The sequence below is a fragment of the Trachypithecus francoisi genome, unplaced genomic scaffold (genome assembly GCF_009764315.1).
Source record: "Trachypithecus francoisi isolate TF-2019V2 unplaced genomic scaffold, Tfra_2.0 Lachesis_group10, whole genome shotgun sequence".
NCBI classification, from domain to species: domain Eukaryota; kingdom Metazoa; phylum Chordata; class Mammalia; order Primates; family Cercopithecidae; genus Trachypithecus; species Trachypithecus francoisi.
In genome coordinates this window covers 44,549,752-44,565,249 of record NW_022681455.1, presented here as the reverse complement: position 1 = coordinate 44,565,249, position 15,498 = coordinate 44,549,752, and the positions used below count along the sequence as shown (strand labels likewise).

The window sequence follows — 15,498 nt, the reverse complement described above, 5'->3', positions numbered from 1 at the left end:
TGTTGGCCAGGATGGTCTTGATCTCCTGACCTCAAGTGATCCGCCCGCCTCGGCCTCCCAAAGTGCTGGGATTACAGGCATGAGCCACTGCACTTGGCCTTCTACTTTTAAGAAATATCTAGTCTCAGGAAAACAAGACATACTCATTTCTTACTGAACACCAGATATCAGTCTCATTACAAAATGGCAGCATAAGTTGTGCATGGTAGCACGTATCTGTAGGCTCAGCTACTCAGGAGGCTGAGGCAGGAAGATCACTTGAGCCCAAGAGCTCAAAGCCAGCTTGGGCAACATAGCAAGACCCCAACTCAAAAAAAAAAAAAAGAAGAGAAATGGCGACATGGCTATTTATGCTAATTCATGGTGGGCTTCACTCTGTGCCAGGCATTGCGTCAGAGACTCCCCACATTGACTCTTTGTAACAATCCTGTGGGGATAGGTACTGTTATTATCCCCATTACCTCCTCGCCTGAGTTTGGAGAGATTAAGTAGCTTCCTCAAGGTCACAGGACCTTACAGAGCCTGCTCACACCAACATGACCCAGAAGTTCTGCTTTGGAGGGCTGGTTCCCTGTACTAATGACTGTGTAGAGTTAGGGAGCTCGCAGCTAGTGATGCCAATACCCATTCAGCAGCGTTCTCCTTAGATCTCACGTGCCCCACCTTTCCACTGTTGTTCCATTGACATAGCATGACCATGAGCCCATATAGACCCCATAACTGGAAATCTTGACCCTGTTAGGAGTCAAACTTCTACTCTCTGAAAGCCTCCTGGATATTGACAACACTGAACAAAGATGCCAGAAAGGCCCAGTACTCAGTAGAGGCACAGAGGAGGGGTGTGTGGGGCGGGGGGCTGCCCCTCCCTCCAGCCTCTGGTGGAGCTGCAGTGCAGTATTCCTTTCCTCCATCCTCTCCGCCTTGTTCCTGCAGGCCCTTCCCCACATGCTGTCTGCTCAGATCCCACCATCGCTTCCATATTGACTCACACACACATCAGCCACCTACTTCAGTTGCCCTTTTACTCTTGGCTTCTGTATTTTGGCCTTTGTATTACTCAGCTATTGCCAAAATAGCATTGTATAACAAACTACCTCAAACTCAGTGGCCTACAACAACGAACAGCTATTTTGCTCATTCACGAGTCTGGAGGTCGGCTAACATCAATCTACTTCAGGCTAGACCTGGTCAGCTGAGCCTGGCTTCAGACTGCAGCTCAGATCCAGCTTCGCTCCCTGGGGTTGATCTCATTCCCTAGGGATCAGCAGCAGCTCCCCAAGGCCTGTTCTTCTCATGTCAAACGGCATAGTACACGAGGGGTAAGTGAAAACGCATCATGTCTCTTGAGGCCTGTGTCTGAAATTGTTGCACTATCACTTTCGCTCATATTCTCTTGGCCAAAGCAGGTCACATGGGAAAACCCAAAATCAGTGAGGTGAACACACAGACTCCGTCTGCACACGTGGGAGATAATGCAAAGTCACATGGCACAGAGAGTGGCTGTGTTGTTCTAACACAGGGAGGCTGTGATGAGTGGAGAACGATTATTGAGTCCTGTGAATTTCATCCATCCTCAACATTCCTCCAAGACATCCATGAGGTCAGGAGGCCATTGGTTCTTGTTACTTTGCAAGTGGAGGGAAAACACCTTCCCCTTCAGTCTTCTGCAACTCCAGAGAGGAACTTGTGGTCCACGTTTATGACGACTGGACTGCTCGCTGGTTCATGGTGGAGCTTTGGAGGGAGACAGGCCCAGCTGCAGGACTGGCCATTTCCTCCAAACCAAATGTTGTCATGATTTTCAGGTTCTAGAGTGAGAAGTGGACAAGTTCTCCCACCACACTTTAATCTTGTGAAATTTCCATTCTGCTCTTTCATTTTCCAGAAATACTCTAATACAGATGTGCCTTTCTCTCACATGAAAAAGGCCTTTAAAAGCCCCAGATGTTCCTTATTCAGCTAAACAGGATTTAGGAGATTATTCAGCTAAAACAGATTTAGGAGAAGGGGTAATGGCAGGAAAGAAGCAGAACTGCATACTTAACACTTTTTTTTTTTTCCAAACTGATGCTGTTTTGGGTACAAAACCTACCAATTTAGGAAGAAATCTTTCAGAGGAGATGAAGAAGAAAAATTCAGAAATCATCACTGGTAGAAGCAGCATCCTCCAAACATAGCGTCCATTTGTTCTGAGAGATCGTGTTCACAGCACCACTGGGCTCTTAACCGAATCCACTTAAGTGGAAGGAATCCACTTATTACTGTGACGGGCAAGAGGAGTTAACTGTGAAGCTGGCAGCTCCTCCTGCTCACACTGGAGACTGCGGTCTGACATGGAAACATTAGCTGCATCACAGTTTCTCACAGTGATGACAGGAAATGAGAAAAATCCCTGTGCACAGTCTTCAAGGCACCGTAGCTGGCTGGGGACCATCATCACACGACTTAACATACACTTATGCCAAATAAAGAGAAACAGGAGGCACATGATGTCAGGTGCTCAGGGTCACAGTCAGTGACTCATGACCACATATAACATATCTGGAATAGTCAGACTGATGGAGGCAGAAAGTAGAATGGTGGGTGCCAGGAGCCATGGGGAGGGGAATGGGGACTTCATGTTTAATGGGTACAGAGCTTCAGTCGAGGTGATGAAAAAGTTCTGGAGATGGATAGCAGTGATGGCTGGCTACACAACAATGTGAGTGTACTCAATGCCACTGAATTGTACACTTAAAATGGTTAAAATGGGGCCGGGCGTGGTGGCTCATGCCTGTAATCCCAGCTACTCGGGAGGCTTAGGCAGGGAGAAGTGCTTGAACCCAGAAGGCAGAGGTTGTAGTGAGCCGAGATCGCGCTACTGCACTCCAGCCTGGGTGACAGAGCGAGACTGTCTCAAAAACAAAAACAACAACAACAAAAAATCGTCAAAATGGCAAATACTGTGTTATGTATATTTTACAACTACATGAGCAAATAACATTTTTGAAAGTCCATGACCCCCAGAAAACGCATCCAGCAGTTCACCTGTACACTTTTCTGCACATATGTTATTCTTCAATGACAAGTTTTAATATGATAGAGAAATGAATATAAAAATGAGAGCTAGAAATAAGTGCTATGAGACCAGGCACAGTGGCTCATGCCTGTAATCCCAACACTTTGGGAGGCCGAGGCAGGCAGATCCCTTGAGGCCTGGAGTTCAAGACCAGGCTGGACAACATGGCAAATCCCCATCTCTACTAAAAATACAAAAATTAGCCAGGTGTGGTGGTAGGCGCCTGTAATCCCACTTGCTCAGGAGGCTGAGGTACAAGAATCGCTTGAACCCAGGAGGCGGAGGTTACAGTGAGCCAAGATCATACCACTGTACTCCAGCCTGGGTGACAGACTAAGAACCTGTCTCAAAAAAAAAAAAAAAAAAAGAAGAAGAAAAAGAAAAAGAAAAAGAAAAGGAAGAAGTGCTATGAAGAAAATGAAATAGTGTAAGGGCATAGAGAATAAAGGAAGGAGAGGCAGGACTCAAGGCACAGTGCTCAGAAGGCTGTTATGAATTTAATTCTCTCTTCTAAGAACACCAGGAAGCCATTTCATACTTTTTTTTTTTTGTAGAGAGATTAGATTAAAATTCAAGCACTTAGTATAATCTGTATAGTAGTTACAGCTCAATATATTTATCTATTATGTCAAAGAGGACAATGGTAACACAGTCAGGGTTACATTTATGTTAAATAGAGGCCTTATCATTTATCATTAAATTTTCATTTCAGCAAAATTGAAGAGCTCTTTCTTTCAGTATTTTATTTGTTCTATTATATTATCTTTTTTCACCTGGTCGCAACATTTTGCATGAAAAGCAAATGTGATAAATACATCTTTGTTGAAAGCCAAGTGAAAAGCATCTGTATACATGTATATGTGCATACACGTATGTATTAGTCGGTTTTCACACTGCTGATAAAGACATACCCGAAAGCCAGGTGTGGTGGCTCACGCCTATAATCCCAGCACTTTGGGAGGCTGAGGAGGGCAGATCACAAGGTCAGGAGATTGAGACCATTCTGGCTAACATGGTGAAACTCCGTCTCTATTAAAAATAAAAAATAAAAAAAAAATCGCTGGGCATGGTGGCGGGCACCTACAGTCCCAGCTACTTGGGAGGCTGAGGCAGGAGAATCACTTAAACCTGGGAGGTGGAGGTTGCCATGAGCCGAGATCATGCCACTGCCCTCCAGCCTGGGTGACAGAGTGAGACTCCGTCTCAAAAAAATGGACTCACAGTTCCATATGGCTGGGAGACTTCACAATCATGGCAGAAGGCAGAAGGCACATCTTGCATGGTGGCAGAGAAGAGAGAATGAGAGCCAAGCAAAAGCGGTTTCCCCTTATAAAACCATCAGATCTCATGAGACTTATTCACTACCACAAGAACAGTACGGGGGAAACCACCTCCATGATCTGCCACCAGGTCCCTCCCACAACATGTGGGAATTATGGGAGCTACAGTTCAAGGTGAGATTTGGGTGGGGACACAGCCAAACCATATCACATATATGGGTATATACATAATATACATACATATGTGTGTATACACACACACACTCTTTATGTGAAAGAATGCAATTTTCCTTAAAATATAATTTAGGCAATTTTCCTAAAAGTCCATGACCATATACTGCTGGATTTTGGTTTTGACTTACGGCTGAGTCAGAATAAGCCAGGTCTTAACTCTGGAGACTAGAGAGGTAAGGAAAAAGTTTGGGGTGAGACCCCAGGAATGCCAGCCTCAAACTGCATTTCAGGGAAAGAAAATTCTCATGACTGACCCTACTCTACCTTTATCTTTCCTCAATTCTCCTCTGCCTTCTACCATCTTCTATCCCAACTACCAGAATCTGGACTCTCTTTCTGAGTGAATACTCTCTAAGGAAAAGAGAATGTCAGGTATCTTTCAGATATCAATATTTCTGTGAGACTGCTCCAAGGTAATTAATTACTGACTTTATTTCACTGTCTGGCAAGTGCCATCTTATACTTTCGACTGATCATTCCCCACAGTCCCCAGCTTGGGCAAGGGTAACATCATCGTCCTCAGACCTGACAACCAGAGTTAAATAATTTGTCCGTCCTCTATCTGCCTATCATTGAGGATAAGGGTGAGTGAGTTCCCACTTCCGTGAGCACTGTTTTAACTCCCCGAGGCCCCTGGCTGCTCCTTCGGCTTTTATCGCTGCTTAAAGATGAAGGAAGAGATGCTATCAGCTAAGGACCCTTCCTAATCCTGGGTGATATAGCCTAGGTAATGTCTGCTTACCTACAGTGCAAGACAGCACATTGGCCATCCAAACGTTCACCAGAACTTGTCCCATGGGTGCAAGGAGCTTGGAACAAGAAGGAAAGGGGGTAACTCAAGATGTTAGTTTCATGGGTCACATTTCTCAAGGAAGACAGAAGCTTCGGGATCTGGATGGGCTTTTCAATTCCAACTTCCATAAAACACATGTACTCCTTTCTTTAAGGAAAACTCAACTTGTCTTCGGCCTTAGGACTGTTTGGCCATCTCTCCAAAGAGCCTTCCCTTATGCCCTAAGCCAGGGCTGGATTCTGTGCTCCACTATCCCTGATCACTGTTAATGTCTGCATGCTCATCTGTCGGTGTCCCCCACACTCCAGTGACTGAGAGCTTCCTGAGGGCAAGGCTCTATCAGCCTTGGCTAGAGCATAGTAGCCATTCCATAAACATTTGTGGAACTGAATTGAATTCACATGCTCTCTTTATTACATCCAGCAAATAAAGTATACCTCCTTTTACTGTCATCATTAAGGAATTTTCCAGAGATATTTCCAAAGAATTAAAGTTGCCCCTCTTAGGACTCAAAGCTTGTTTGTTATTGAGTTTCTAAATGCTTTGAATAATTCCTTGACTTGTTAATATAAAGTAGCCTTTCTTTCATGCCCTGGGATAAAATCATTGGCTTGGGAGTTTGGCTGCTATCATAGAGATTTAAAGCATCTTAAACAGAAGAGTTTATTTCTTTCACATGTAATAATGCAGGAATAGATAGTCGAAGGCATCCATGGTAACTCCACGGGGTCGGAACCCAAGCTCTTTCCAACCTCTTGCTCTGCCACCCCTGGGTGTTACCTTTCTTAGCACTCTGACCCCTAAGACCAGATTCCAACTCGTAAAAAAGGAGAGGCAGAAGGGCAGAGCTTACATGACCTGGCACATCTCACTTCTGCTCCTAGTCCAGGGACCAACAATGTATCCACATGGCCACATCCAGCAGCAAGACAGACTCAGCATCTGTGGTCTGTGCAAAAGCTGTTGTATATGTAAAAGAGAGAAGGAAACATTAAGCATGGCGGTTAATAGCACGGACTCTGGCTCCAGGCTTCCTGGGTTCAGATTCCTGCTCTACCATTTACTGTCTATATGATGTCCAGCAAGTCACTTCACTTCTCTCACTTTCTTCATCTGTAAAATGGGAATTAGAACTTACCTCATTGGATTGTTGTGAGGATTAAGTAAGTTATTACATATAAAGCATGTTACCTGGTACATAGTAAGTACCCAATAAAGGGTAGCTACTATTAATAATATAAAGGAAGTTACTGATTCCAAGGGCCCTGAGTGAGTGTGGGAAAGATCCTCCTTTGAATTGAGCTTCTCAGACTTTATGGCAGCACTTCTTGCTGCTCAGAGGCCTTTTTTGCTCACTCCCATGCTCTGGGCTGTGTCCCAGACGGCTTAAAGCCACTGGAAGCTGGTGGGTCAGAGAAATGGAGTGCCATCGTAAATTGGAATCAACTTGAATTTGATGTTTTATCTCACTCACATCCTGCATGCATTTTTAATAGCATCTCAAAGACAATGGAGTAAATTGATAGCAAATGAAAATTGCATTAATGTTAGGATTCTTAATTCTGTGTTTACATTTCCATTCTCCAGACATCCTTACAGACAGAGGGCCCATTTCAAGAAGGCATAATGGAATTCTCTGTTCTAATTTATTAAACACTTTTCATGGAAAGGCTTCCTATCACAGGTTTCTAGACCAAAGACAGAACAACTATCTCCTTCCCTAATAGCTCAAATGAAAGATGGAAGTCAGATACTCTGGTAAATGAGCCAGTTTGACTCCCAAGAGCCACAGACATCATATAACACCTGACTTCGTAGCATGTCTTCTGAAAGATAATGTTATTCTGCAAACAAAAATCCCGCATTTAGCAAGGGATCTGTCTAAATATCTTTAATATCTTTATGAAAGGAAAGGATTTGGTGATAAACTTACCTGTAGAATAAACAAGCAAAATAAAAACTAAGCAAAGAGAAATGAAACAAAAACAAAATAATGTTCCTTGACAGCAGAGCCTCATAGACATTTACTAAGATGCAGAGTCTCTGTCTCACAGTGTGGTGCTCATCTTTGTAACCGAAATTCTGTCTAATCAGGGAAAGCCACAGCCTAAAATTTCCTTCTCTTATTTCTTCCAAGGACATGGAGAACACTGTTTCCTGTTATTCCATGTCTCTCTTTTTATATTTTATTTATTTAATTTTGAATGGGAAGTTCATTTATATAGCTTGCAAAATCAAAAACCATAAAAAGGCATACAGGGAAAGCCTCTCTGCCACCCCACACCCCCGGCCAAGCCCCACCTCCACCCCCATCTCAGTTAAAACCACTGTTATTTCTTTTTTCTTTTTTCTTTTTTTTTTTTTTGAGATAGAGTTTCACTCTTGTCACCCAGGTTGGAGGGCAGTGGCATGATCTCGGCTCACAGCAACCTCCGTCTCCCAGGTTCAAGCTAGTCTCCTGCCTCAGTTTCCCAAGTACCTGGAATTACGGTTACGCACCACCACGCCCGGCTAATTTTTGTATTTTTAGTAGAGATAGGTTTGCCATGCTGGCCAAGCTGGTTTTGAACTCCTGACCTCAGGTGGTCCCCCTGCCTCAGCCTTCCAAAGTGCTGGGATTATAGGCGTGAGCCATTGCGCCCGGCAACCACCATTATTTCTTATGTGTCCCTTCCAGAGCTACACAAGCAAATATGAGTACGTGTTTGGTTTTTTTGTTTGTTTGTTTGTTTGTTTTTCATTCTTTTATATGCAGTAGTAGCATACAATCACACTATTCTGCATGTTTTTCTTTTCAAGCTTGGAGATCTTTTCATAGCATTACATACAGACCTTCTTTATTCCAGATTTTCTGGAGGAAGGAAAAAACACTACACAAGACCCCTGGCCTTGGTTAATTCTGATGAAAAAATTGATTCTTAATTGTGAGGCCTCCAGGAAAGCTGCCCAGACACTTTGCCACATGAGCTTTATTGGCTAGTCAAACGCACTGCTTAGCTAATAGGGCTGGGATTATAGATGTGTTCTTTGTGTATCTCAACCCCTCTTTCATTCTTCCTTCCCCTTCATAGTACCAAAGCATCTCAGGTCCATCACTGGAAGGCAGTCTTCTAAACAACACAAACCCAGCATTCACAACTACACTTTAAAAAAGCTGCTTAGCCAGGCGTGGTGGCTGACACCTATAATCTCAACTCTGTGGAAGGCTGAGGTGGGCAGATCACTTGAGGTCAGGAATTCAAGACCAGCCTGGGCAACATGACAAAACCCGTCTCTACAAAAAATACAAAAATTAGGCAGGCATGGTGGCTTGCACCAGTAGTCCCAGCTACTCAGGGGGCTGAGGCAGGAGGATTGCTTGAGCCCAGGTGGTAGAGGTTGCAGTGAGCCTAGATTGCCCTAGTGCTGTCCAGCCTGGGTGATGGGAGTGAAACTCTGTTTCAAAAATAAAATAAAATTAAGGCTGGATGCAGTGACTCACGCCTGTAATCCTAGCACTTTGAGAGGCCCAGGTGGGTGGATCACCTGAGGTCAGGAGTTCAAGACCAGCCTAGCCAACATGGTGAAACCCATCTCTACTAAAAACACAAAAATTAGCTGGGTGTGGTGGTAGGCACCTGTAATCCGAGTTACTCTGGAGGCTGAGGCGGGAGAATAACTTGAACCTGGGAGGCAGAGGTTGCAGTGAGCCGAGATCATGCCACTGCACTCTAGCCTGGACTTTCATATCGAACACTGAATGACCTCTCCATGTAGATGTCTAATTTGAAACTTAACATGACCAAAGCAGACTTATACAAATAAATAAACATACTCCCTAGAGCCCACAGTCCCGTCCAGCCTCTACTGTTTGTTTGGCTCTTTCCTGAAAAATTCCTCCAGAGTTCCTATGCTTCCTGTCTCCACCTTCTTGTCTCCCCTCCTCTCCCACTCCAGTTGGGCTTTCCTTCCCATCATCCCACTGAAACTGCTCCCATCTTGCCTGATCCATTGGTTAGGTCTCCGGTCTTTTTCTGCTTAACCCCGCACAGCACCTAGCACACTGGCCACTCCCTTCCTCTTAAACACGGTCATCTGGAGGCCTTGGTGCAACCACACTCTTTCCAGTTTTCCTCCTGACCCTGACTGCCCTCTCAGCCTCTCCTACAGGTATCTCCTGTTCCAGCTCCCCAGGAAGCACCCAAGATCTCACCTTCCTCTCTTTTTCTCCATCCTGATCTTCCACTAGATGATCTCATCTCATCCAGGACCACCAATGTGCTAGTAACCCACTAAATCTACAGCTGCAGCTAGATCTTGCCTCTGCACTCTGGACTTTCATATCGAACACTGAATTACCTCTCTGTGTAGATGTCTAATTTCAAGCTTAACATGACCAGAGCAGACTTTTTATTTCCCTTCCACAGACCCGCTCGTTCTCCAGTTTTCCTGTCTCAGTGAATGGCACCACCACCCACCCTGTTATTCGGGTCATAAACTTAGAAATGAATCTTCTACCCCTTTCTCTGCATCCCATCCATTGGCAAATATAGCCCTACCCTCACATGCAGCCTGAATCTAACCATTTCTCATCTTCACAGCTGCAATCCTGTCCATCATCTCTCTCCTAGACAACGTCAGCAACATCCTTATAGGCATTGCTGCTTCTGCAATGACCCCCATAGTCAACTCTCCCTCAGTGGAAGGATCTTTCAAAGGCATAAATCAGATCATGTCGCTCCCCTGCTTAAAAACTTCTAACGAACCATTTTATCTGTAAATATATATTCCTCCTGTCTCTGTACTCTATAAAAATCTGGAAACAATGACTGACCCAGTAGCAATAAGTATCCCTAGTACCTAGATTGTAGTGTTGAATTATCTTCTCACATTAAAAGTAGCTGGGACTTTTGTAAATGGCTGATTCCAGGTCTAGGGCAAAAAATGGACAAAATGAGCCAGAAATATCTTGCCATAACAGAAAGCAAGGAATCTATCAAAGATTACTAGAGTCATGTCAAAGGAACTCAGAAGCCAAATCAAAAAAGTTCCCACTAACCAAAGATGAGACACTTTTAGCTTTAATGGACACAGCACTGTAATTGCAATGGATTGAAACCATCAAATAGGCCAAAATCCATGAGTTCACAATGATGCTGAAAATATAATAGTAGCTCACTTTTGGAGAGTGATAGGAACAAATTCATTATCTTGAACACTGATAATCAAAGGGGGAAAAATCAAGCATGTAGCCTTTTCTACATTAACTATACCACTGGTTAACAAATAATTGATTAGGGGAAGCATCTCTTCATAAAAAGACTCCGATTAATAAATGAAAAAGAGATGATAGAATTAACATATCACCACGTTGCACCTTCCAGTGAGTTAACAGATATAGGCATTATGTTATCAGGGCCTGCTAAGATCACAGAAATACAGACAACCAAACATTGATGCACCCTCTGGTGAAGGAGCATCTATGGTCTTGCCAAAGGGATTCAAAATTGTGTCTAATCAAATCTCTACATCCAGGTGCTAATTTGCATGAAATAGAGAAGACAGAGGAACATGTTGAATGTGAGTTGAATGTCGAATATGCAGTCAGCAAAAACTTAGACTGTGGGAAACCACAGATCAAATCTCCCTAGCTATGCAATAGATATACTGTAAGGAAAAGGATGGAGATGGAACCTATTGATAAAAAGATGTAAAATATCAAGTCGATATGCTTTTTTAAAACACGTGCAAGCCTATAACGTCTAAGGATGTACATTTGAGTGATAAACTGTAAAGAAATGCAATGCAGGCCGAACTCGGTGGCTCACACCTGTAATCCCAGCACTTTGGGAGGCCGAGGTGGGCAGATCACCTGAGATCAGGAGTTCGAGACCAGCCTGGCCAACATGGTGAAACCCCGTCTCTACTAAAAACACAAAAATTAGCCAAGCATGGTGGTGGGTGCCAGTAATCTCAGCTACTCGGGAGGCTGAGGTAGGAGAATTGCTTGAATCTGGGAGGCAGAGGTTGCAGTGAGCCAAGATCGCACCATTGCACTCCAGCCTGGGCAACAAGAATGAAACTCCATTTCAAAAAAAAAAAAAAAAAAAAATGCAGTGATTACTATGAAAGTCAGGGTAATGTTCACCTTTGGGAGAAGGAAGATGGTTGGGGGCAGGGCAGAATCCATGGAGGGGCCGTGGGGTGGCTGCAAAGTTCTATTTCAAGACCTGGGTGGTGGATACAAAGATGTCTGCCTTTGAATCAACAACACTGAAACAAGTCAACATTTGTTTTGGTTGATTTTCTGCATCTGTGTTTTATGGTGTGATTTTTTAAAAATCTCTATTGTAGTGTCTGGCAAACTTTTTATAAAAAGGGCCACATATTAAATATTTTAGGCTTTCCAGGCCAAGAGGCAAAATCGAAGTTGTTATGTAGGTATTTCTATAACCATTTAAAATGTTTGCCTTGGAGGCCGAGGCGTGAGGAACACTTGACACCAGGAGTTCAAAACTGTCCTGGGCAACATAGCGAAACCCCATCTCTTTCAAAAATAATAAAAATAAAATAAAATAAAAATAAATAAAATGTAACTACAGTATTTTTTTAATGCATAAGGATAAACCTCTAGAATTGAGACCCTCAAGGGTTCACCAAGACTTGAATTCCTGATCCGGGGGCTCCAACAGCCACTGGTGTGCCCTGATGACTTTGCCAGATTCCCATGGTAACCGCTCCCCTTCCACCCTGGTCCACATTAACCTCCATGTCTCCAAGCCACAGGCAGACGCAGTTACCACCCTCACTTCCCTAAGAAGCTGGGGGAGGGAAGGGGGCGAGTGTTCTTGCGCACGATGAGCTCCCAGCTATCACCCACCAACTCTGGGTGAGCATCCCTTCTAGGAGAAAGGGAGAACCTAAGGGCACCTAAGTCTTAGGCCCCAGGACCAGACAAAAGAACGTTTCCTAAAGCCTGTGTCCAGACTCCCCTCACGAGTCCTTTACTACATCCTTGTCACTCAAGGTATGGTCTAGTAGACTAGCAGCAGCAGCAGCAGCATCGGGGAGCCTGCTAGAAATGCAGAATTTCACCCACTCCAGACCTACCAGATCATAGTCTGCATATTTAACAAGATAGCAGGGGATCCATATGCATATTAATGTTTGACATGTGTTGGTTGCTTTCACAATCCAGATAAGCCAATGCCATAAATAAACACATCAAACCAGAAACACCTCTCATAGGTTGACTTTTTAACCTAGACCCTAAAAGACTGCTTTTATGATTTATAAGAGGAAATTCCCAAAGTTGAGTTCCTCATGCTCAGTAAGAGTGAAAATTCCCTCCTATCTTCTCTGACCATCAGTCCAGGACAGAATGTCTCACCGATCTTGGGGTCTTGCTCTCAAAGCCAATGGGGAAATCAGAAAGGACACTTTCTACTCCTAGAATAAGAGTGTTATGTCTTTTAAACAAGTGAAAGGGAGAGCACAAAGAATGGCTGGATGCCTTGAACATACCAAGATAAGTAGGTCAAATGGCGACATAAGGGAAAATCCCAACTCCAGGGAAGATAAAACATCACTGTTCTTAAACAATGAAAGGAGCACCCCAAACGTTGCTAACAAAACCCAGCTGAGTAACTCCCAAAAAGCAGACCCTATTTGCATGTTAAACCTCAAAATGAAATTCTCACAAATACTGAGACAGTGGATCAGTACCCTTCAGAGAAGTTCCCAGGGTTGGTAACTTCCCTGTCTGATGAGTTTTCTCCACCTCCATCTATCTTGGGAAGCTGCAGGCCTTCAGTTTAACTTCCTCATCAGATGACAGTTGCAAACCAGAACAGACACATCCCAATCCTAGATGAACCACTTTGCTTCACTGGGAAATATTAAAAAGAACCTAATGATTCACCAAAGAGCACCACATTTAAAGAAAAGAAAATTATCATTTTTAGTGGCAAAGACAAAATAAGATGAGAGAAAAACCTACTTCAAACAGAAAACAACTAAAAACATTTTTTAAAAAATCCAAGGTACATGCTACAACACAGATGAACCTTGAAAACATTATTTTATGTGAAAGAAGCCAGTTACAAAGAACTACATATTATATGATTCCATTTACATGAAATGTCCAGAATATACAAGTCTGTAGAGACAGAAGGTAGATTAGCGCCAAGGGCTAGGAGGGCTAAGACGATTGGGGGTTAATGGCTAAAGGATTTGGGGTTTCATTTGGAAGTAATGAAAATGTTCTAAAAGGGATTGTGGTGATGGTTGGGCAATTCTATGTAAATATACTAAAAGGCATTGAACTGAATACTTTATTTAAATGGGTGAATTGTATAGTATGTAAATTATATTTCAATAAAGCTGTTTTAAAAAATTATATGGCTCCATACTAGATCCATGTTTGGAGTTTCTAATATAACACAATGACTTTCTGGGCAAAATCTGAAAAAAAAAACAGTTGATGTCAGTACTGAGTAGAGGCCCCACCAGGTTTGTATGGCAAAACACTCCCATCTCAGTTTGGGAAATAATTGCACAGTCTTGTCTAAAGATCATCAATCTCAGCTGGGCGTGGTGGCTCATGCCTGTATTCCCAGCACTTCGGGAGGCCGAGGCAGGCAGATCGCCTGAGGTCGGGAGTTCAAGACCAGCCTGACCAACATGGATAAACCCCATCTCTACTAAAAATACAAAATTAGCCAGGCATGGTGGTGCATGCCTGTAATCCCAGCTACTCAGGAGGCTAAGGCAGGAGAATTGCTTGAACCCAGGAGGCGGAGGTTGCTGTGAGCCAAGATTGCGCTATTGTATTCCAGCCTGGGCAACAAGAGCGAAACTCCATCTAAAAAACAAAACAGGCCGGGCGCGGTGGCTCAAGCCTGTAATCCCAGCACTTTGGGAGGCCAAGACGGGTGGATCACGAGGTCAGGAGATAGAGACCATCCTGGCTAACACGGTGAAACCCCGTCTCTACTAAAAAATACAAAAAAAAAACTAGCCGGGCGAGGTGGCGGGCGCCTGTAGTCCCAGCTACTCAGGAGGCTGAGGCAGGAGAATGGCGTGAACCTGGGAGGCGGAGCTTGCAGTGAGCTGAGATCAGGCCACTGCACTCCAGCCTGGGTGACAGAGCGAGACTCCGTCTCAAAAAAATAAAAAACAAAACAAAACAAAACAAAACAAAAATCATCAATCTCGCAGAAATCCCCAGCTGATTTTAGCTTCCTGTTCCAGAAACACTGGAAAAACCAAAATAGGCCAAACACACTTTCAAAACAATATCTTTACTCTATGTGGGCAAAGGGAGAAAAAGGGGATCATGGAATAGGAGTTATAGGTGCTGTCAGAATACAAAGTTGAGAATTAACTATCACTATAGAAATTCAAGTCCAATGTAGATTTCCCAAAGAAACTATGTATCCAAAGACCCCAAATAACTTAACACACACAGAATGGTGGCTAAAATAGACCACCTGGATGGTTAAGGCCTTCTCCATTATTACACTGACCTCAGCACTGGAACTTCTATTGAGTTTTAGCTTGGCAGATTCTCTTCTCTCTTCCCAATCTGTTTAATTTTCCAAGCCAAGGGCATCATGAGAAACCCCATGAGCACCCTGACTGCATCCACAAGGGCCTGTTGGCTTCAGGGTCACAGCTGCTACTATGGAAAGACAGAAGGGAGAGGTAGGACAGGTATATCTCTTACCTTAAACGAAAACACACAAAACCTCAGTGCATTCGAAGGCTTAGAGAGTGAAATCTCTGCAGCTATCAGCCAACAGCTTCCTCCTGCCTTGACGACCTGGATTCTCCCTGATCCCCAGGCAAATGACAAGACCAAATATTAGGCAATTAATAATATAGCAGATGCTGTTTGGTTTCTGTGTTCTCCTATAGACTCCTGCTTCAAGGGCAAAATGGCGGTGTCTGATGCCAAGGTCCAAGGGAACTGGCAAATGACCCTAGAACGTTGCCTAGCACATACTAGGTCTTCAAAAACTATTTGTTGAATACCTCTTGAATGAATGCTGATACTCCTCTGTCACTCTCTGCCTTCTTCCCTCAGCCTGGAAACACCCACACAAAACACACACACACATACACACACACACGAAGTTGAATCCACACTTGTT

At 43.7% G+C, this 15,498-nt stretch overlaps 1 protein-coding gene across 1 annotated transcript in view; it reads right to left on the bottom strand.

Moving 5' to 3' along the window:
* The window catches only part of SPATS1 (spermatogenesis associated serine rich 1), a 41,219-nt gene extending 39,535 nt beyond the window's left edge, over nt 1-1,684 (bottom strand). Inside the window, exon 1 of the mRNA XM_033217350.1 lies at nt 1,143-1,684. Coding sequence (XP_033073241.1) covers nt 1,143-1,164 — 22 coding nt within the window. The 5' untranslated portion in view covers nt 1,165-1,684. The remainder of the gene's footprint in view (nt 1-1,142) is intronic.
* Nucleotides 1,685-15,498: the final 13,814 nt, after the last annotated feature.